The sequence below is a fragment of the Taudactylus pleione genome, unplaced genomic scaffold (genome assembly GCF_031769625.1).
Source record: "Taudactylus pleione unplaced genomic scaffold, aTauple2 ptg000081l, whole genome shotgun sequence".
NCBI classification, from domain to species: domain Eukaryota; kingdom Metazoa; phylum Chordata; class Amphibia; order Anura; family Myobatrachidae; genus Taudactylus; species Taudactylus pleione.
This window is the reverse complement of record NW_028284483.1, coordinates 4,198,762-4,223,184: the sequence shown is the minus strand read 5'-3', so window position 1 is coordinate 4,223,184 and position 24,423 is coordinate 4,198,762. Positions and strand designations below refer to the sequence as shown.

Sequence of the window (24,423 nt, the reverse complement as noted above, 5' to 3'; positions counted from 1 at the left end):
ATGATGGGCTAATGGGGCCCTTACATTAATACACTAGACCCAATAGGTTAAATGAAAAAAAGAAATTGCAATAACATCTTCCCCAATAAAAAAAATATGCTAAGAAGAATGAGAGAATGGAGAGGAGCAAAGAAGGGCACAATAAAAAACACACTTAGTTAACTACTTTCCTGGCATGGTCTCAGGGTTTATGACCACACCGGGCTGTGCATTCCCTGACATGATCACAAACAATACAACCAGTCAGAAATACCCACTGGGCAACTATCGGAAGATAATCTGCCAGCAGCCGCCAACAGCAGAGGGACCTCCCGGCCCCTCTGCATCCTGGCACCCTCTTCTAGTGTCTGTCATGCAGACAATCACTGCTGATCAGGCATTCCAGCAGCATCCAACCCAGCCGCTTCAGATATGGGAAATGTAATACCCCTTTCACACTGCAAAGCCTGGTCGAACCCGGGATTTTGTACGCAGGTCCATCCCTGGTGTGACCCGGCTTAGACCCCTTTCAGACTGGCAGCACGACCCGGCTTATTGCCAGGTCGAAAATTACACAAAAGGCACGTGAGAGCATCTCCAAGCGCCGGCTCTTTCTATGCTGTGAAAGGGTCCCGGGTCACTCAGACACGTCCTAAGGATGCACATAGTGGCTAGGGCAGTGGTTCCCAAACTGTGCGCCACGGCGTGCTGTCACCAGGGTGCCAGAGGGAAGCTGCTGTCAGTTTTTTTTCTAAGCATCTAATCAGGCCTGGACAAAACGTTGATCGTTTCCTCCCGAAACTGGAACGTTTGGCCTCTGAAACTAACAGAGGCTAAAGAAGTCTCTGATCGCTTCAGCGTTCCTAGTAATACACTGCGCGTGGGGCACGGGCAGGGGCAGATTGGGCTGCCAAGATGCCAGGCTAGTTCCCGCTGGGCCGGTCTCATTGGTGGCCGGCGGCCGCCCAGCCCACCCTGCACCCTTTAATGACTATCCCCCTCCGGCTCTCTCCTGTCGCGCTGCCGTAATCAGCTCCAATCGGGCAGCTGAACAGCGCAGCAGCATGGCGGCTGCCTGACCCTTCATCAGTCTGACCCCCCACCTCACCTCCCGCGCAGTCTCCACTTCCTGGACCCTGGCAGTCCTGCTGCCGCGATTGGAGCTTAGCTCCGATCGGGCAGCTGCACTGCACACACTGTGCAGCTTCTGTGCAAGTGCAAAAGCTAGTGAGTGACTGGGACTGGGTTAAAAAAAAAAGAAGAAAAAATATGGCCTACGGGGGAGCTGCTGCGCATGCCCAGTCGCAGCAGCTCCTCACATAAGCCTTTGCAGAGCCCGGGGCTGTCAGTCAATACTGAAGGCCACGTCTCCATCCCCTCTGTATTCCACCTCCAGCCTCTTACACATGGACACAGACAGCAGACGCAGCTGCTAAACAACAACAGCAGGCCAGGAGGCGGTGGCAGCTGGGCTGGCAAATAATTTAAAATATTCATTATTGTAAAGTAAGTCTTACGATAGTCTGGGTTATTTATATGAGATATATACATATCTATATATATCTATATATATAAATATATATCTATATATATGTAAAGATGTATATATATCTATAGATATAACACAAAAGTCCTGCACTCTCATTATACAGAGACATTTTCGGGGTGCTTCCAAGGTCCACGAAGGCACCTAAATAATCCAATGTATCCACTGAAGGAGGGATGCACTCGCCACTTTAAAATCATCAGTCGAATTTATTCATCATAGAACATCACAATAGCACAAATATATATATATATATACATAGCTATAACTATATATAGGTTGATATGTCTATATATATATATATATGTATATATATATATATATATATAGTTATATCTATATATATATATATATATATATATATATACTGGGGATGTGCAGGCTCGGTTCTACTCGGTTCCGTTCGTTTTTTTTTACCAAATCTTATTGGCTATCCAAAACTCGTGACAGCTGAAACCCAATAAGATTCGGGAAAAAAAAACGAACGGAACCGAGTAGAACCGAGCCTGCACATCCCTAATATATAGATATAGTCCAAGCCCTGCAGACAGGGAGAATGGATGCCGGGTGCATGCGCCCGGCGTCTATTCTCCGGCGTCATGTTTCTCCACCCGCGGGACACTGCGTCCCGGGGGTGAGAACGGCTCCCGCAGGCTGTTAGGGCAGGGCGCTTTTTGCCCTCCTCCTGGAGGGCAGGGTGCTTTTTGCCCTCCAGAAGGAGGGCAGGGCGCCGCGCCCCGCTTAAACAGCCTAGCGGGAACGCTATAAAGTAAATATATATACTGTATATAATTAAATATACATATTTATATACAAGTATATATGAAAATATATATCAGACATATTTATATGTTACATATATGATAGCCATATGATATATATTACTTTTCATATATATAACTATCTATATATATAATTTCCAAAAATCCGGCACTCGGTAGTGCTAGTGCAACTGAGTGTGCTCTTGTAATTGCTAACATATAGTCGTTAAGGTCCCGAACAAAACAAGTCCCAACACGGCACTACTAGTACGAGGTATTGTATTAATGGTAGTTAATACATGTCAATACTTGCATCAAATCTTCAGCATGATAAATAATGCATCCACAGCATAGTGTGCAACGTGACGTTTCGGGATCAAAAGACCCCGTCCTCAAGCTGCTGTGGTCTGTAAGTTGCAAATAGCTAATGAACAAGTAGAAAGTATGTCTACAACACTTACCTATATCCTCTTCTAGCTGCGTATGTACCAAACCCGGAGACCGGCCACGCTGCTTCGTCCGTCGGGTCTCACACCGATGACGTGAGAGTGATGCGTCGAGTGGTTGCGACGAGCCGAACACCTCACAGAGACCCCCTTTAGGGGCGCGAACAAGAGCGCGAGCAGAAATAAGCACAAACCCACCCGAAGAGGGAGACAAACAGAGAGGATCCATAAAGCCAAAATCCAAAAAGAAAAATTAGTGTTTAATTTATCCACCAGACCATTAACCAGTACTGAAGAAAATTTGTTGAACAAAGGACTCTCGTTCGTCCCTACCAATAAACTTAATTCCTTTGAATGGCAAACCGATTTACACAAGATGTCCAGAAAATTGAGATTACGAGAACATTATTAGAACTCAGAAAACATGCAGACAAATCAGGAGACAATCCATCCTGCAATTAGAAAACATCTGAAATCTAAATTCGATCCCTTGTCCACCAACTCCTCCATAAAGACATACACGCGTCTACTTAATGACTCTGTTCGTAGATATACAGCGACACCAGCTAAGGTATATCCGAATCTCAATAAACAGGAATTTGCGGCATTAACTACATTAAAAAATGATAACACTATCACTATACGTCCCGCCGACAAGGGGGGAAGTATAGTGATTCAAAATATGTCTGACTACAAGGCTGAAATTGAAAGACAACTGAAGCAGAAGGAAACATACGAATTATTACCAGGCGATCCAACAGCAAAGTTTTCCAAGGAATTACACAATATACTAGAGGAAGCCCATCACAATAATCACATAACTGCCAAGGAACAAAGAGCACTACACCCAGAGCACCCTGTAGTGCCTATTCTATACATGGTCCCTAAGGTGCACAAGAGTCTATCCAATCCCCCTGGCAGACCTATTATCTCTGCCAGGGGATCATTATTTCAACCAACAGTGGAATATTTGGACGCACTGTTGCAGCCGCACGTCATTAAACAAAAGGACTTATTTGAAGGACACCACCACATTTTTAAAGAAATTGGAAAACTTTACCGACCTAGATAATGCAGTAATTATGTGTACGATGGATGTTTCTTCGCTATATACTTCCATTCCTCATACAGAAGGCCTCCAGGCAATGCGAAGTTTCATTTCACAATTGGATACACCATTAGGTCTAGACCACGACACTTTCCTAATATTATTACGCCTCATTTTAGTAAGGAACTATTTCATGTACAACGGACAATACTATCTTCAAAAATCGGGATGTGCAATGGGGTCCAGCGTGGCCCCGTCTTACGCGAACACATATATGTTCCAACAAGAACAACAATTCTTTTTTGAGAGACAGGATTTTTCAAAACATATTGTTTGGTACACCCGTTTCATAGATGATTTATTCATCTTATGGAAAGGAGGGCCGGAACTCTTTGAACTCATGATGGAAAGCATCAATAAATTACCATCTCCTATAAAATTCACTTATACATACAGCAAAACATCCATAAATTTTTTAGATGTGACAGTACGGTTGAATGGAGGCAAATTATCTACGAGGGTGCATTATAAAACAACTGATCGCAATTCCCTCTTGGAAGCAAGCAGCCATCAACCCCAAGCGCTCAAAAAGGGACTATCATTGTCACAGATGTTACGGGTGGCTAGAATAACTAGTGACCCCAAAGAATTACCGGGGGCCCTGGATGTGGTGGTCAATAAATTCCTACAACGTGGATATAGTCTATCCTTATTGCGCGAAAATCAAGCTAAAGTATTACAGATGGATAGACATAGCCTCTTACAAAAAAACAATCTAGCACAGCAACAGGAGAGATTTATTTGGAGCACTCGGTTCTCCACAGCCAGTCCAATCATCCTACGTGCAACCAAGGTACTGTGGCCTATTATCTCTACGGACTCTTCATTGCGCAGCTTACAGCATACTCGACCCATGACCTGCTATAAAAGGGGCAAAAACCTAAGGGATTTTTTAGTTAAACCCGATGTCACACAGTATGTTCAACCCACAGGCATTTTTGGCCAAGTGAAAAAACCGGGCTGCTATCGGTGCCCCTCATGCGTCACATGTAACCATCTGATCACTGGTACCAGCTTTAATCATCCCCACACGGGGGTTCCTATCAACATCAAACATGTTCTCAATTGCACATCTAAGTATGTTATTTATTACATTACTTGTCCGTGCGGCTTGTTCTATGTGGGCATGACCAGCAGAACTTTCAGAGAAAGAATGGCCCTCCACCGCTCAGCCATCAACAAAGCCATTATGGGCGGACAAATGGACCAACCGGTGGCCAAACATTTCCAACAGAAACAACACCCTCTTTCATCACTTAGATATCAAATAATCGACCAAGTACCCCCCTTGAGGAGAGGAGGCGACAGGAATACCATCCTTTTAAGATTGGAATCGCGGTGGATTTATAGACTTAACACTTTGCAACCTGCTGGACTGAACGAAAAAATAAATTGGAACGCCTTTTAGCGACACTTGAACAATAGCGCGTTTTTTTTACATTTTGGATTTTTTGCAATTTCGAATGTTTTTGTTCTTTTGTTCTTTTGTCTTCTGTTGATTTCACCATTATAGCATCCAGTTATTAGACACATATTCCACAGCCTGATATGTCAGGCTTTGCACCCACCATCTTTTTCATTTATTTATGCCGCATTCCCCAGTCTCATATCTTTGCCCTATTAGCACATGTTTTAATATGGCCCATGTATTGTGGTAGCCTCTAACAGGCTTTATTTCGGCATTTACAAAACACACTTCCCTTTCTTTCTGCCCTTTTTCCGGCATCGCGCCGTTTTGTCTTTTATATATAGAATTTAGAAAGGCATTAGGGAAGATTAGCGTGTCCACATACAGTGACAGTTGTCACCATTCATTCACTGTTGTTGTTTTGTAGCCTTATCCCGGAGCCGGAGACAGCGTCCAGGTTGCTTAGCAAACCACTCGACGCATCACGCTCACGTCATCGGTGTGAGACCCGACGGACGAAGCAGCGTGGCCGGTCTCCGGGTTTGGTACATACGCAGCTAGAAGAGGATATAGGTAAGTGTTGTAGACATACTTTCTACTTGTTCATTAGCTATTTGCAACTTACAGACCACAGCAGCTTGAGGACGGGGTCTTTTGATCCCGAAACGTCACGTTGCACACTATGCTGTGGATGCATTATTTATCATGCTGAAGATTTGATGCAAGTATTGACATGTATTAACTACCATTAATACAAAACCTTGTACTAGTAGTGCCGTGTTGGGACTTGTTTTGTTCGGGACCTTAACGACTATATGTTAGCAATTACAAGAGCACACTCAGTTGCACTAGCACTACCGAGTGCCGGATTTTTGGAAATTATATATATAGATAGTTATATATATGAAAAGTAATATATATCATATGGCTATCATATATGTAACATATAAATATGTCTGATATATATTTTCATATATACTTGTATATAAATATGTATATTTAATTATATACAGTATATATATTTACTTTATAGCGTTCCCGCTAGGCTGTTTTAGCGGGGCGCGGCGCCCTGCCCTCCTTCTGGAGGGCAAAAAGCACCCTGCCCTCCAGGAGGAGGGCAAAAAGCGCCCTGCCCTAACAGCCTGCGGGAGCCGTTCTCACCCCCGGGACGCAGTGTCCCGCGGGTGGAGAAACATGCGGTGACCCGGTCACCACCGGAGAATAGACGCCGGGCGCATGCGCCCGGCATCCATTCTCCCTGTCTGCAGGGCTTGGGGGCTGCCCGGCGTGTCCGTAAGTGCCGGCACGCCCCCAAGAGTGACGAAAAGGGGAAGCGTCTTATAGACATGCCCCCTTTTCCGATGACCACGCCCCCTTCTCGGTCGCGCACAGGCATGCCCTCTCTAGCTCCGGCGCCCTGCCTCCCGCCGGAGCTAGAGGGAACACTACTTTATATGCACATACTTGCTTCTGAGATGATAGGATCCTGCCCTCTCACCAGACTCCGACCCTCAACAGACCCCGCCCTCATTAGGGCTGCATCCAGAAATTTCCCGGGCTGATTTTCAGACCCAATCCGCCCATGGGCGCGGGTGACATCATGACGTTACCAGTGCACCCGTGACCCCGCGCAATGCATCACTGGGAACTTGTGAGGATCCTGCAAGCCTGCTGGATCCAGCTTGATCCAGTCAGCGCAGCAGCAGCGGGAGTGACAGCAGGAGGAGCGGTCCATAGGCAAACGCAGGGGGGGTTGCCGTCTGCCTGGAAACCCCCCTCCCCAGCCTACACCATGACCACAATAGAAATAGTAATGTAATAGAATTTTACTAGTGCTGCATGTTCTTCATAGTATCACAAATGAAATAATTTGCATCACCTGGGGATCTTTTAACATGTGTCAGTCAGTAATAAATACACTTGTGTACCAACTAGGAGATCTGGAAAACATGCACTGTTAGAGATGTGCTGCTATAGAGCCCAATAGATATTGTATATGGTTTATTTTTGTGTATTATAAATGTTGGATTTTTTTGTTTAGGAATGATTTCAGCTTTGTTTAGTCATCTGTCCATCTAAAATAAATGCATTCGGCTCAGGCAGGATGGCCTACTGACACATCTAATGGCTTATTGTGATCACTGGTCCTGTATATGCTGGAATTATTACACACAATACACTATGTATGACACATATTAAAGCTGGTTAAGTACTAATTCTGCCTTTTTCATTGACTGGCCACACTCACTCTAAAATTAAGCATTTGGAAACCCCCCTCTGGAAATCCTGCGTTTTCCACTGCGGTCCCCAGCATGAACTTCAGTCAGGTAAGTTCTGCACAGGGGTGTGGGGGCTACTAGTGGGGGCACTGCTTAAGAGGCACTACTACAAGGGGTACTGCATACTGGGCACAACTACAGGGGAGTTTACATAAGGGACACTACTACAGGGGGCAGTGCATAAAGGGCAGTACTACAGGGGACTTTACATAAGGAACACTACTACAGGGGGCATTGAATAAGGGGCACTACTATAGTGGGCATTTCATAACGGGCACTACTACAGGGGACATTGCATAAGGGATACTACTACGGGAGGTATTGCATAAGGGGCACTACTACAGGTAATTAAGTTGGCTTAGGGGTGCCTTGAAGGAGACCCAAAGGGTGCCTTGATCTGAAAAAGTTTGGGAACCACTGGGCTAGGGTCTAATTAAATTATTTATTTATGTATTTATTTAGGTACTATTTTAATATTTGTTCATATTCTACATAGGGATGAGCGGGTTCGGTTCTCAAAGAACCGAACCCACCGGAATTTCGGGGATCCGTGGTGATCCGAACAGAGCTCGGATCTCCCTGCCTGCCACGGATCCCTCTCCCGAGGCAAAACCTTGCGATCTGCTTTATATCTCCAGGTTTTGCCTTGAGCGGCTATTTTTGAAAATCCCTTTGCCTTCAAGGGGCAAAACGCTGATTGGCTGAGAGAGCCATCTGCCACGGCTCTCAGCCAATCAGCGTTAAGCACATTGAATACAGGGAAAAAACAACTAAAAGATGGTACCCGCGGCTGGCACCCCCCATTGCCAACACACCAGCTGTCGGCACCCCCACTGCTGACACCGCCAGCAGCCCCGCTGCTGACACCATTGGCTGCCCCATGCTGCCGGCACCCTGCATTGAGAACACCCCTGCACTGCCGACACAGTCAGCAAACCTGCACTGAGGACACCACTGGCACCCCAGCTCTGCCGACACCACCGGTACCTTGCAAAGAGGACACTGCCAGCACTCCCACAATGCCATTCCATGTACTGAGGACACCGTCAGCATCCCCCGCATGGCCGACACAGTCAGCAAACCTGCGCTGAGGACACCGCTGGTACCCCCGCTCTGCCGATACCACCGGTAACCTGCACTGAGGACACTGCCAGCACTCCCACACTGCCATTCCATGTACTGAGGACACCGTCAGCAACCCCCACACTGCCAACACAGCCAGCAAACCTGCACTGAAGACACCGCTGGCACCCCCGCACTGCCGACACCACCGGTACCCTTCACCGAGGACACTGCCAGCACCGCAGCACTGCCATTCCATGTACTGAGGACACCGTCAGCAACCCCGAACTGCCGGCACTGCTGTCACAGTAAGTGCACTATTGGTGTGTCCACACTGTATCCGTGTTGGAAATTGGAAGCTGAACTGCCACATGTTAGTGCCGCCCACTGTGTCACTTAGCTTAGTCAGCCAGCTAGCTAGATGCAACCTTTTGGCCTTAACTAGATTAAAAAAATTATATTGTGAGGTGGTCAAAATTGATTGGAAATGACTGGAAATAAATGTTATTGAGGTTAATAATACTGTAGGAACAAAGACAGGCCCATTTTATGTGATTTTAGTTGTTTTTATGATATTTTAAGAAAAAATCCAGATCCAAAACCAAAACACAAAACACCAAGGAAAAAAAATCCAAAACCAGATTCAGATCCAAAACCAGGGGAGATCCAGATACAAAAACAAAACCAAAACACAAGGGTCGGCGCACATCTCTAATTCTACATTTGTTAAGGACACCAATATTAAGAATTCTATAGATATTAGTTAAATTTCAATACATTTGAAATACTGCTATCAATCCGCTCCTAATGTAAGTATCTAACCTGCAAAGAAATAAGTGTTAAGGGGCATACACACTAGACAATTCGCTCAATGATATCGTCTAGTGTGTCTCCGGCAGGGGTGTGCTCAATGGACTTCATTCAGAGTCAGTCGTTGCGGCCGCTCAGTCGTAAGGTAAAAGGGGCCGGATATGCAAATGAAGAGCTCGCAACTTGCGTCATTAAGATGGGATCGTTAGCTGGACGAGCGAGGGGAGGATGCGGCCGTAAGACTAAAAATACGCCCCCTTTCTCGTTCGCATTACACGTCATCTCCGGGCATATAAGGATTAATCGAGACCATCGGAGCTGGTCGTAGAGCTTAAGGTTGACCATACCCTCTCTTAAGCACAACGATCAAGTCAATGTAAAAACCTCCCATGTCACATGTGCCATCACACTACTTAGTTAATTATGCACTCCCATAAAACGCCGTTTGCATAGTCTGCGTTCGGATCTCCACCGTTCACAAGCACCTTCCCCTGTTACCACCCACAAACGCCTCATCCTGTCACTCAAACTAACGACCTGGCTGTGTTCAAGGAGAGAGCAATTTCTGATCGTAATAGCTAGTTTGCGTACGCGCATTGCGAATTTTACGCATGCGCAGTTTAGCGAACATCGGTGGCCGCAACGACCGACTCTGAATGAGGTCCAATGTCTTTAACGTCACTGAGCACACACTGAACGATATCATGCACGATATAATTTCTAGTGTCACAAGTGTGCAATATAATTGGTGCCTCCATCATTAATTAATTGAGTGCCTCCATTAGCAAAAAAATATTATTTTCCTGGTCGTTTATTTTATCTGACTGATGAATTGCTGGAAAGGGTGCATTTTAAGGGGTGCTCTATGCTGCACATAGTCATTGTCACTCCCAAATCCTCAACCAGCCCCAGTGCTGGGCTTCTGTTTCTTTTGGGCATACAAGTAAATTCTATATTTTCCATTTGTAATATGAAAAATCACGAAACAAGAAATATTAATCCTCTTGCTTAGTAAATTGAATTTTTACTTTAGAAAATGTATTTGTAGTTGCTTCAATGGATTTTGGAGTCTGCACAGCGGAGTACAGATGGTATTGCTCTGAGTCTACGGTTCGCTAGCTTTCATCTGCATTCAACAGCTTGCTAAATGCAGTTCATGCTGTACTGTATATAGCATATAATTAATTGTCCCCAGAGGACCTACAGACATTGTAATAATAAGACCTGACCACAAGAATATACAGTTTTCTGTTATTGCTTTTGGTCAGTGCCTGTGTTCCATGGTACTTCCTCAGAATACGTATGTGAAATATCTACATACAGAATGTCCTGCAGTTAGTAATCCCTCAGACGGAGGGCAATGCCATCTGTACATAGTCTAATACATGTTTAATCGATGTATCTGAAAGTACGAATAGTGAGCTGGTTAGTGGTGATTTAAAATGTCAACTGACATCTCTGGCAGCAAAAGGCTTAACATGCATCTTCAGAATTGTGGGCACTTTAAACCGGGATCCCATACACAACCCCTTTAAAGTTAAACCATATCACACTGATATACAAATAAAAAAAACAAAAACTTACCTATAAGGATTGTATAAGAACATGTGATCAATGTCTGTGCCGGGTACAGACTTGGATGTGATTTACATGTGAAATGCACAAAATGTCGCCTACTAGTACAAACCTTTTTTATACATTAATTCATGAAGTACAGGTTAGGCACAAGCCATGACATGCCACAGTGATATGTATGAGTAACCTCCACAGCCTGATGTGTGCCCCTCCAAGGCAGTGAAGGGGTTAACACTACCTGAAAGTGACAAAGTAGGGGAGCAGGTGTTTGCACAGTGCTGCGCACGCTATTAGACAGTAGAGGAGTAATACCGGCCATACACGGTGCGATATTGAAACGACACGATGTGTTGTATGATTTCCTTTGAAACTCTTCCCTTGAATTTCTCCATATGATGTGTTCTTCAAATGGGGTACGATTGATCATTACGATCATACGATACGGATGCTAATGTGTATCACATTGAACACAATAGATCGCAATCTTACGATTTTGCCGTAAGATCTATGATCCAGCTATACGACGGCGGGGAAGCGCATCGGCATCGTAAACGGACAGAAACAACACACAATGTGCACGATTGATCGTTACAATCGATAGAAATCGTCCCCACCTCTCTAAAAAAAACGTACCTTGTATGGTCTGCTTTAAATACATCATCAGAAGTAAACATACATATTGCAATTAAAGACACATGTTGTGCAGTGAGATATTGCAGCCACAGAGACGTATTTTGGTAGCTCAGAGACACTATCTGAAAAAGTTTGGTTAAAGTGAAGTGCTAAATACCCTGAATATAGACTAAGAATCAAGGAACAGTTTTCAGTCAGTAAAGGATCTATGAGAAATATAGAGAATTCTATTTAAGAGAACATATTTAGTAAATCATATACAGATTATAGTATTTAAGTTCCTAAAGACCCGGGTCCAATGAATCCAGAACAAAGTGCATCAACAAAGGAGTAACCACATTCCTGTTTGGGATTATTTATTGATATACAATTGATTAATATATAGAAATTAAACCGTTAATGTCATTATTAGTGTATGAATGAGTAAAAGTAAATTTTGTAAATTTTGTCATTTTGTGCGAATTGCCATCTAGTTTGCAAATCGGAGATTCACTCAAATCAAAACCGATGCAAAATCGACCAAAAATCCGACTTTAGAACAGTTTAGAACATCGGACCAACAATCAATAGTTGAACATAGACAACTATAGAATTTGAAGATTTACTAGCGGTCAGGTTTTAAAATTACCAAAAACTGATTGCACACCCACCCAAACAATAGACCTCTCTGAGGCAGGAGAGTTTGGGAGAAGCACTATACAGGTCAGTATGGTCAGTGAATAGTGGCGTAACTAGGGCGGTCGAGCAGTGCACGTGTCCTGGGCATGGTCAGCCAGAGTAGCGCATCCGGAAGTTTCCGTTATAGAAGAAACATCCCTCGGCAATGTAGCTTACTGCTCTGTGAGCAACTCTCTGCGTCTGATCACATCGCCTCCCCTTCAGTCATATTCACATTTCAAAATACAGTCATGAATTCTAACCAGTCACCTTACTGATGGAGCAATCTGCTACTACAGTGAAAGCCTGTGAATTCTAACTGTATCAAGCTACTTCACATTCTCCTTCATTTAAAATATAGTCATACCTGGGATTCAAACTGGAATGGAAAGGTATGTTTCCAGAGTGACAAGAAACGGTGGAATCGGTATGATTGGAATCCTGACACCAGCATCCCGGCAGCTGTGGAAATCCCGATCGTTCTCAGGTAAGTATTAGCTAACCTAATTTTACCCCCTAACCATAACCCTCCTTTATGGGTGCCTAAGCCTAACCTCCCCCCCAGTGCCTAACTCTAACCCTCCCTTAGGGGTGCCTAACCCTAACCTCCCCCCCAGTGCCTAACTCTAATCCCCCCTCTAAGTGCCTAAACTTAACCCCCCCTTCTCCGCTGCCTAAACCTAAGTCCCCCAGGGGGGTCCCTAACCCTAACCCTCCCCCCGGGGGTGCCTAACCCTAACCCCCCCTTCCCCAAGCCTAAACCTAACCTCCTGGGGTGGTACCTAAACCTAAGTCCCCCCCGGGAACCCTAAACCTAACCCTTCCCCCCCTCTGCAGCTATCCGCGCCCGGCGTCCTTTCGATCGGGATGCCGGGCGTCGGGCTCCCGGCGTATATGTCTAATGACAGGCATCGGCATACCGACGCTTGTCTTTAGACCCTTGCCGGGATATAACAGTCGGGAAGCCGGCTGTCGGGATTAGGCCCATCGGCTTCCTGACTGCATACCGAAACGGCGGCGTTCATGTTGACACGCCCCCATTTTCAGTGGCCTCGCCACTTCTGGAATGTGGGCGCACCCACTTTTATCACGTACATCTTCGTCTTACGCACACAGATGGGGGGGGCGACATTTTTCATCTTGCCCTGGGTGCCAAAGATCCTAGTTACACCTTACTCCTGATTAGCTTTTTCCAGGCCCCCAAGTTCACCCCCGACACCCCACCCCCAACTCACACTCTCATTTCCAAAGTAAAATTTGGAAACCCAGCTAAGAATTACATCTCGCTGATTCTTCAAGAGTCTAGAGAGTAGACATCCCGGGGAGACTCTGCTGGAAAACAGAAACACCCTGACAAGATTGGGTAATTTACTACTGGTGAATAATGAAAAGTAATTGTGCTGAGGACTCTGATGTGTCAGTCATTGTCAGGCAGCTCCAGGTGGTTATACTTCAGCTAACTGACTGATTGATCCACTCATGCCTTTATTATGGTGATATTTACTGTACATCAGACATGTCCTGTTTTAAATGAACCATGTTTATTCTGATAAAGTCTCATCAATAGTTTTTCTGACTGAATCTGTGTTGGAGTTATTTAATTTCCTGTTTGAGGCATCAAGGGGCCTATTCATCATCACTTAATTTTCACAAAAGCAGGTGAAAAAGCACATTTTCACCTGCAATTGTGAAAATTAAGTTATCGTGCCATTCATTAACAAATATTACAGATATCTCCTACTTACCTTCTGTTTGCGGAATGGCCCGCTGTCCCTATACACTAGTATCACAGATATCTCCTACTTACCTTCTGTTTGCGGAATGGCCCGCTGTCCCTATACACTAGTATCACAGATATCTCCTACTTACCTTCTGTTTGCGGAATGGCCCGCTGTCCCCATACACTAGTATCACAGATATCTGCTACTTACCTTCTGTTTGCGGAATGGCCCGCTGTCCCCATACACTAGTATCACAGATATCTCCTACTTACCTTCTGTTTGCGGAATGGCCCGCTGTCCCCATACACTAGTATCACAGATATCTGCTACTTACCTTCTGTTTGCGGAATGGCCCGCTGTCCCCATACACTAGTATCACAGATATCTGCTACTTACCTTCTGTTTGCGGAATGGCCCGCTGTCCCCATACACTAGTATCACAGATATCTGCTACTTACCTTCTGTTTGCGGAATGGCCCGCTGTCCCCATACACTAGTATCACAGATATCTCCTACTTACCTTCTGTTTGCGGAATGGCCCGCTGTCCCCATACACTAGTATCACAGATATCTGCTACTTACCTTCTGTTTGCGGAATGGCCCGCTGTCCCCATACACTAGTATCACAGATATCTCCTACTTACCTTCTGTTTGCGGAATGGCCCGCTGTCCCCATACACTAGTATGGGGACAGAATTCATCAAGCTCCGAAAATATTATATTTTCGGAGCTTGACTGCGGTAGTATTCACCATTTTCAGATGGCTAATACCCCCGCTTGTGGATTGCTACCCGCTCTTCTCTATGGGAAGAAGGTCGGGGTTGCAATAAGGGATCCTTTCGGATCCCTCCGCCCCTGTCCGGCTCCTTCCGCCGGACATCGGGGCTCTTGTGCGCATGCGTGACCTGTAGGTCGCGCATGTGCACCGCCGTCACTGCTCTGACAGGAGCAGTGAAAAGATTCACTGCTCCGAAAAGGAGCAGTGAAGCCGCTCGCAGGGGCAGCTGATTTCGCATAAGCTGCCACCACGCCGGAGCAATGATGAATTGCGCCGGTGGCCAGGGCGAGCCAGAGTGTTAATTATCGGGGTCCGATTGGACCCCGATAATTTACATCATGATTAGGCCCCCAACTCTTGTCACCATTAGCCCCTAGTTGATTATTATATATTATTGAAACTCTAAATACATTTGCTATCTAATGGCTGGCATACTGCATATTGTACAATTATCGACCCGATTAGCCGATAATTATCTGATCGGCACGATAATTGAAAAAAGTAGTAATGTTGCGACCGATCAGTAATTATTGTCAAGCATGTCCGATAGATCCAAATCGGACGGCTGCATCTGGCAGTGTATGCACTGCCATAGCCGACTGCCCGACATTTTTCTTGCTCTCTTGCAGGAAATATTCCTCCCGCCCCCCAAGGGGAGGAACACAGATATTATGGCCATTCACTGTGATATATCTCACAGTGTATGGCCACATTATCTGAAGGAGTTTAAGATTGTCAGATAAAATTTCTGTCATTCATTTTATCTCAAACATAATAAAGTGGAAGCTGCTCAAATGAATTTGTCAATACTCTTCAGGTGCATGAAAGTGAGGGTTCATACTAAACAAAAGAAAGCACACTAAATTGTACCTGCAACAATACTTATATGGTAATATAAATTTAGAGATATTTGTTGCATGCATTTGCAAATGCATGGTAAGCCAACCAGGCCAACTTTATGGCTTCTCTGAAACTGGTGGTTCCTACACTGCATGATAACAGTACCCACTCTGGGCCATGTAATTGTCTATTGTAAGGCCTCATGGTAAAAGCACTGACAGAAATACAGTACATCCATATTGAGAGCCAGCTTACTTACTTATAAAGAAAGAGCAAGTAACTATGTACCTGGACAAACAATGCAGCAATGCAAGGGATGCAAATTATACTTACCTACTCTCCCTGAAGTTGCGGGAGGCTCCCTAATTTTTGGGTAACCCCCGCACCCCTTGAAGGGTATACGGATCTTCAGCATCCAGTCCACTTCCTAGCGAAGTAGGCAGAATGGGGAGATAATTGGCGGGTATAACTGCATAATTGCCAGGAATTACAACTCCGTATGGAGGTGGCGGGGGGGTAAATTACATGAAAATGCGTAATTTAACCCACCCCCTCTTCGCAGTCCCTCAATTCACGGCACTTTGCCCTAATGATATGGGACCCTGGCCCCACTCCCTAAAGTACCCAGCTGTGTCTCCTCTCCGGGCAAGTGGTAAATACAGGCTGCTGTTGCATGTAGCCCACTAATGTTGGACAGGTTTATATTCACATTGCAATTTAGATTTCAGTTTGGACACGCCGCTCTGAAATCTAACTCTCTCTGCACATTTTAAATTTGCCCAGCTGCAGTGCAAAATTGTTTTACCAAGTAAACTACTACAGGTTGAGTCTCCCATATCCAAAATGCTTGGGGCCAGAGGTATTTTGGATAACAGAATATTCTATATTTTGGAATTTTTGCATATCATAATGAAATATCTTGGGAATGAGACCCCAATATACACACAGAATGCATTTATGTGTTATATACACCTTATACACACAGCCTGGAGGTTATTTTATACAATATTTTCAATAATTTTGTGGCTCAGGCGAAGTTTGTGTACAGAAATGAAATTCATTTATGTTTCATATACACCTTATATACACAGCCTGAACGTAATTTTATATAATATTTTTAATAATTTGTGACTTATACAAAGTTTATGTACATTGAACCATCAAAATTCAAAGGTTTCATTATCTCAGTATCTCAAAATAATTCCGTATTTCGGAATATGGATGACTCAACCTTTATACAATACATTGAACATCCTAGTGACTGCCATACAAAACAAAGGGCATCCTGGCAACCCCAATATAGACAGCATCCCAGTGACAAATATTCCGAACACATAGGGGTATATTTACTAAAGTGCAGATTTTTTAGAAGTGGAGATGTTGCCCTTAGCAACCAATCAGATTCTAGCTATTATCTTCTAGAAGGTGCTATATAAGTGTTAAGTAGAATCTGATTGGTTGCTTTGGGCAACATCTCCACTTCTAAAAAGCGCACTTTAGTAAATATACCCCATAGCATCCAAGTGATCAATATATAATACAGAGAGTCACTGTATACAGTAACATATATCTGAAAAAGGACATGAGGAATTATTGACATCTGAGGACATGTGATGATTTCAGGCCACCATATTGTCTCTTTTCTATTTCCAAATAAGTGTTTCAGACTTTCATGGGCCATACTGTATATGCAAACCAATGTGCTGTGAATTTTACAGTGTCATGGTGCCTACACACTTGGCGATGTGCTCACGATCCGACATTGTGTACGATTTCCCTTGATCTCTCCCCCGACAGTCCTGCACACGATTTGGTGTAAAAAGTGTCCAATGTGACAAACGATCTATCGTTCATCCTTAACTTTTTCCAGTGCATCGTGTCCCAGATTGGCAAATTTGCCCTACAGCAGATCTGAAGATGCGATGTACGACATGCTGGGACGCGCATCGTCATTGTGATCGTGAGTGCACACTCACGTTTTGGGCATATTTTACACGATTTGTAGTCACGATGCATCGGAAACTGGCAAATCGTGTAATTTGTCGCTAAGTATGTAGGCACCTTTAGTCTTAACAGTGCATCAGTTTTCAACTACTGCATAACTCTCATCTAGCCCTATCTTACTGCCATGATCTGCTTGTCATAGCAGAGCATCAGCAAATGGGTGTTGGCAGTGTAGAGGTGATTTAATTGATTTAAATTTTCTTAATTGAAATTAATTACATTTTATGAAGCTAAAAACTGTCCAAAAACCTCTGATATTAAATTTAGTTTATTCCTTTAGTTGCATGATTTATTCCTTTAGTTGCATGAAGTTACAGCAACAGAAAATTTTTTTATTCCTGGATTAACAAAAAGAGGCCTCGATCGCCTTAAAATGTAAGATTTACAGAGCAGTGTCACAAACAACAGCTGTGTTGATAGTACACTTTTTCACAATTATAAATAATTTATCTGTGGAATTATGAATGATTTGTTGGATATCTACACTCAGAATATGTATGGGAGTTTCATTTAGGAAAGCAGTATATGATATTCCTGGCACACGCTGAAAATATGTATAAACACAAGAAGTATGAATATAAATGAAATATGCAAGGAAGAAGACAAAAATGCTAGAGCCACAAATATAAGTGGAGAAAAAAATCCTCATTGCCCGCTTTCATCTGTACCACTTTCCCAGCTGCTTATTAATTGCGCTATACTATGGGAATTCAGGCATGGGCGGTCCTCGGTACACCAACACTGTATGGAAAAAAAGAAAAACTATGACAGATTACTAGGCAATCTATCTCCTTCAGTGTCGCGCTACCTTTAGGCAAGTCTATGCGGTTGGGTTGGGTACGGGATGTCGGCGCTCCAGATGTCGGCAGTCAGAATTCCAACAGGGTTAGGATACAAAGCAGGTAAGTATCCCAACCCTACCCCTAAGCCTAACCCTCCCTCCCCGCAGCTTAAACCTAACCCTCCCCGCAGTTTAAACCTAACCCTCCCTCCCCGCAGCTTAAACCTAACCCATCCCTCTGCAGTCTAAACCTATCCCTCTCCCTAGTGCCTAACCCCTATCCCTTACACTCCCCCAAAATATTTACCGTCGGGATGCCGGTGCTGGGATTCTGACTGGTGTTGGGATTCCATCCCCAGCATTCTGACCGCCGACATCCCAACAGCCGGGATATGAATTACATCCCTATGCAGTTATGTAGGGGATAAATGGTTAGGGGGTGCCTAAAACTCATAATGTCACACATCCAGTGTATTGAGGCCCTATGACATCCCAAACCATGTACCATCTGCTAACATGGAAGAAAAGCAGCCAGCAGCTTCTAACTTTTAAAGCTGTCAGCTGCTGCTCCACAGTGATGTGCTGGCAAGTACAGTGCTTGGCTATTATGCCATACGCCATGCTCCCAGTCAGTCACAGTCAAACTCTGCTTCTTAGCTTAGCAGAGAGGAGGTTTTACCCGGGTTGAGGGCAGCCTAGGGAGCCTGCAGAGTATGCACCATCCATAATCTGCTGTTTTGTTTTCATTCAGTAGCTACAACAGAATAATCATATTCGGTCAAGGAATACAGAAAGACATGATTAGGAAGTAACAAGCATGGAAGTGTAGTCTACTGAATCATTGCTAAAGAACCTCGTCCTGAAATACAGTTAATCGATGAGATTAAAGCTGGCAGTACACTGCAAAATTCTTGTGCAAAGCACCCAACTAAATTGAACGATGATTGCTCATAGCCTGAAAACTGTTGAAAAACTGTCTGGATCACTTGGTTTGGTTTTCAAAACTGTCCAATCAATCCAACCGTTGCTCAGCCAACTTGAGGCTGAGAATGGAGATGGCCTCCAAACATTGTGTAGTGCAGTGTTCCAATCTCGGTCCTCAAGGCACACCTACAGTCCAGGTTTTAGTGATATCCATGATAGAGCACAGATCTGGACTGTTGGTGTGCCTTGAGGACCGTGGTTGGGAACCTCTGGTGTAGTGTATGGAGGTGCTCCATGCAGCCAGCTCCTCATCTGTCCTTGTCGGCTGACCTGCCACATGATTGTGCAGTGTATAGCCAGCAGGTTGTACATGTCACTCACCGTGGATGACCACAGTCCCTCCAGGCTAACTGGCAGCATTAGGGTACCAGCCAGAGTCCCTTGTCAGCTCCTGGTCTCCTCGGCAATGGCCCAGACGGCACCAGAGAGTCTCTGGTCCTGTGATGAACCTCTGGGCACTGCCATCTTACCAGAGTTTCCTCCTGTTTGGCTCTAGTTCCCACCATCTTGTTGAATCCTGCTCAAATAAACATGGGGGCATGCCTCTATATTAGCTTTGCTCCAATGGGCTTTTCCCAATTAGGCCTATTTAAACCTCTCTCTCAAGCAGCACAGTGTCAGATTCTTGTCTGTACTTGTGCTTGAAGCATGGATGCTACAATTCTAAACTTGATTCTTCATTCTGTGGATACTCTGCTGGATCCTCAAGCTGTTCCCTTCTGGACCTTTTCCTGTGGATACTCTGCTGGATTCTCAGGCTGTTCCCTTCTGGACCATCCCCTGTGGATACTCTGCTGGATTCTCAAGCTGCTTCCATTCGGAACTCCTTCCTGTGCATACGCTGCTGAAGTCTCAAGCCTCCCTTTCCCTACCAGTGCGTTCTCTCCAGTCGCTTCCTGTAGAATATCCTCTGCTATATAATACTAACTTATATTGTTTCCAGTGTCTACCAGGCTCCCTGCTAGTTGCACCTGGGTTCCACTCAGGGGACCATGTTCTGCAGGAATACTGCAGCGAAGCCCTTGCGGAAATCCCTGGTGAATCCTTTTTACTCTAGTGAATCCTGACAGTACATCTCTGAACCCTCAGCAGATTTCAAACAAACTTTTCATGCAGGCTATTGGAATTATATATTTTCAGTGATGTCAAAGGGAGTCATCCTCTTTCTACTGTTTAGTTTGAAGTGTCTTGTACTGACTGGAATAATTCAAACAAGTATGACTGTACATCACTAAGTGCAAATGTTATGAGGAATATTCAAATGTGAGAGCCTACTTTATGCATGCTCTCCTGGTATTAAGTTTTGCTTAATTGCTTAGTTCAATTGAGATGGATTTTTGCTGGACCTCTTATGTAATGTCTGAGGTCTGGCAAACAGCCCAAAAAAGTTTTTACTGATTTATTATGATTTCTATGGATGACAGTAGGATTTAAGCACAAGTGAATACCCTGTTTCAGAATTCATGCAGAAATCTGCATGTCAACCTCAGTTGACATGCAGATTCTAGAGAAAAGAGTTTGCCCAGGGAATTGAGTAGATATCAGTACAATGAAGTGACTAGGCTTTCTAACGTGCAGCCAATGCTTTTCAATGGGCAGAGAGGCATTGCACACCCAGGCCTAAGGTGGGAGGTCAGGAAAAACGGTTTACATTTATAGGAAGATCCATTTCCTCTCATGAAAAGTGAATTTGAACAGCCCCTACATACACAGGTGTTCCTGTCAAAATGGCCTTATCCACTGTACATAAAGAAAAAAAAAACAGAAGGGATAAGGGTTATGCAGGAATAAAGCCCACTGAAGTTGAGGTCAGACAACAACAAGGAAAGCTACAGTATAACTTAGCCCACGTTCTTAAATGGGAAATTTATTTTGCTATTCTATATTTGGGGATAAATAAAAAAAAAATTTCAGCAAATGAAGCCATTTAGAGATCCCTAAAAGGTGAGGTGATCTGCTACTATAAATAAACATATCATCAATACATTTCTGTAATAAAAAAACAATATTGTTTTCTACAGTTACCTTCTTTATCCGAAGAATATAGCGACTCTTTGCCACCTGGATCAGCAGACCAACATTGTTGAGGTACGTCCTGCTCTTTGATTTGAGTCACCACCTTACTGTCACATATATATTTGTCATTCTTGATGATATCCTGACTGTCACCATCAACCCTCATGAAGTTACTAGGAGTACTGTCTGGTAATTCTTCTAAAATACTACAAGTATGTTCCAGTCCGTTCCCTTCTGTCTCCATACTGGAATTTCCATTTTCTTCTCCAATTCGATGGAATAACTTCAACTCTTCCAGAACTAAGTCAAACTGGGCTTTCATTTCACACACCGTATTTTCTAAAGACACAGGCATTTCTCCAATGGAGCCATCCGCGTGGACCTTTGTAACATAGGGAGACGCACCTTTAAATTGAATATGTTTACATTCTCCATTTGGATCAAAATTATTTTCTGAGCAAATAGTATTTTTAAAAGAAGATATTCTGCTCAGATTAAAAGTTTCATTGAATAGTTGTAATTCCATGTGTTCATTTCTTTCTACACTACACTTAATAACATTTTGTACACTGTTTTCACAGATGTAGGTGTCACAAATTTTGGTATCGAGAAAGGTGTCAGAGTCCATTTCATTTTGAGTATTTTCGTCTAACTCTTCCTTGTCTCCTTTATGCTCTGTGCCTGATATACAAGATTGATTTGCGTACTGATGTTTTGTAATAGAAGGTTTGTGTTCGCTCACTATGGATTGACTATTTATTGCAGCAGTGTTGTCTAGTGTGGTTTTGCTTTCGCAGAATCCTTGATCATGGCGGAAGGAACAAGATGTTTCCTTGGGATCGTTGCTGTCTAATTGCACCAAACACAGATCCAGACAGATTTTTTGAAAAGTTTCAGTGAAAGACAACTGTTTTGAAGAGGACATCCAATTAGTGTCTTTAGCAGAATGTTGTGTGTCAACAGTAGTTTTAAAGTGTGAGGGAAAACAGAAGACATCATTTCTAAATGCAGTTGTATAGTCCAAATGAGCACTTCCAGAGCTTTTGTTTATATTTTCTGTGCTAAGCGAAACCTCCACCTCTGTTTGTTCAAGTTTTATGCCTTCATGTGTGAATGAGAACATGAGAGATTTATAAATCATTTCATGGGCAGATTCTATTTTGGAAGCACTTTGTAAGCGACTACCGTGGAAAAATAAGAAGTCATTTATAGGCGTTCCAAGTAATGAAGCTGCAAGTGTTGAGAAGTTGATGTTCGGGAGGAAATGTTGCTTTTCAAGCTTTCTCGGGTAATTAAGCAGCGCTGGAAATGTTTTTTCTGAGGACCGAAATGACTCATCGTTATTGCCAAAATAACAATTTTCCTTATCAATATAAAGTACAGGCAAAGAAGTTTTTTGCAAACAGTTATATTTTGGAGAACTTGTTAATATGTTTGCAGAAATGTCACTTGGATTTTGAGTCATGCATTTCTCACCTGCCGCCCAACATTTTCGCCTTTGTGGCTCACCTGGCTCTGTGCAATTATCATCGCTAGAAACAACGTCTGAAGTTGGTATAAAAGGATGCAGTGACAGTATGACATGCAGATTAATATTATTGTCACTGTTGTTTGTCATGTAAAGGCTTTCATCATTGTCAACCTGAATTTCACAGCGTCCTTTCTGTTGCCAACTACCGCATGGCACAGTATAATCAACAGAGCTGTCAGTTTGAGGAATGTAAGTGCCCCTAACATCATCTAGTATATCACCAAATGGAAAACGTGATAGCACCAAGTCTTTCGGGGCTGACCCCATGCTGCACCCTCCATTGCGCAATTTACAACTGTCTCTAGTGTTGTGAACATTAAAATAGCTTAACGGGTGTATAACTGAGTTTTTTTCTGTAGATGCTTCTATTTCAGGACAGAGTCTTACACAACTGCAGTGATCTACTGTTTCTGTCGTAGTAGTTTGAGGAAATGGCACTTTTTTTCTATTGGGATCTCCAAAACAAGAGAAACCCTTCTTTAAAATTCCCAGGTTTGTTCTATTATCAAGCTCCATGACAGGTTTAGTAAAAGCACTACATGTGTTCATAGTCAGAGCCTTTTTTAACCTCTTCTCTCCAGCTTCTAATTGACTCACTGTTCGTTTTCTCTTACATCGCTTTGGATTCTCTAATTTATAAGCTGTCTCTTCATTACTGTCACAAGTCAATTCTTCTCTACACCGTCGAGCAGTCCCCTTATTGCATTCATATAAGGTATGGGTTCCTTCACTTGTTTGCGTAAACAGAAAGCTATAGAACTTTGCTGGGATGAATCGACTTATATACTTAGTGGTCTTATGAGGTAACATGTCAGTTGAATGAACTGTATCGTAAGATGCTGCAATATAATTTTCCCAAAGTAGGTCACATTGAGAGAATATCATTTTTTCCATGGATATCTCAACTACATTAAATGTGATGTGTGATTGTTTGTTTTTAGGTATTGGCTGAAAACATCCTGCATCATTAAAGCTGTGTTGGTTCCTGATTTGTACTCTAGCATTAGATAATGTTCCACATTCAGACACTAGAAGGTGAGAAGAATAGACATTGATCATTCTGCGTGTTTCTTCTTTTGTAGTTTCAACAACTGGAATGCCTCGGTGTGTTCCCAGCTGTAATTGCAGATTCTGCAGTGTCCCCACGCATTTCATTTGCTGATGCCATATGTGACCCTCTGCAATTCGGTACTGTTCACAGTACATGTCACTGACTTGCCAAATGTTACAGGTTCTTAAGGCTTTTCAAAATGAAAGAAGGGCTGTAAAAATAAAATGGTGTTTTTTAACAGAAAATTAGCAAATCTTTGTGCATTTTTGCAAATTCACAACATATAACAAATTAAATTAGGGTATTAAAAGTAGAACATTATTATGATTATTATTAATATTATTATTAACATTTATTTATAGGGTGCCATACAGTGATAGCAAAATGACATAAATATTGCAAAAATACATAGGATAAGGATTCAAAACCAAAAACAGTGGAACACGGGCAGGT

The 24,423-nt window shown here is 43.4% G+C and overlaps 1 protein-coding gene across 2 annotated transcripts in view; it reads right to left on the bottom strand.

The window, feature by feature from the left end:
* The window catches only part of RAD51AP2 (RAD51 associated protein 2), a 44,509-nt gene extending 20,351 nt beyond the window's left edge, over positions 1-24,158 (bottom strand). The window contains exons 1-2 of one of the 2 annotated variants that reach the window (XM_088468157.1): positions 23,431-24,125; positions 21,398-23,364 (exon numbers count right to left, since the gene is read on the bottom strand). In XM_088468157.1, the coding sequence (XP_088324283.1) occupies positions 21,398-23,364; positions 23,431-24,125 (2,662 nt within the window). Of the gene's footprint in view, positions 1-21,397 lie in introns of both variants that reach the window. The other variant, XM_088468158.1, reaches the window with a different exon arrangement.
* Between the last annotated feature and the right edge of the window lie 265 nt (positions 24,159-24,423).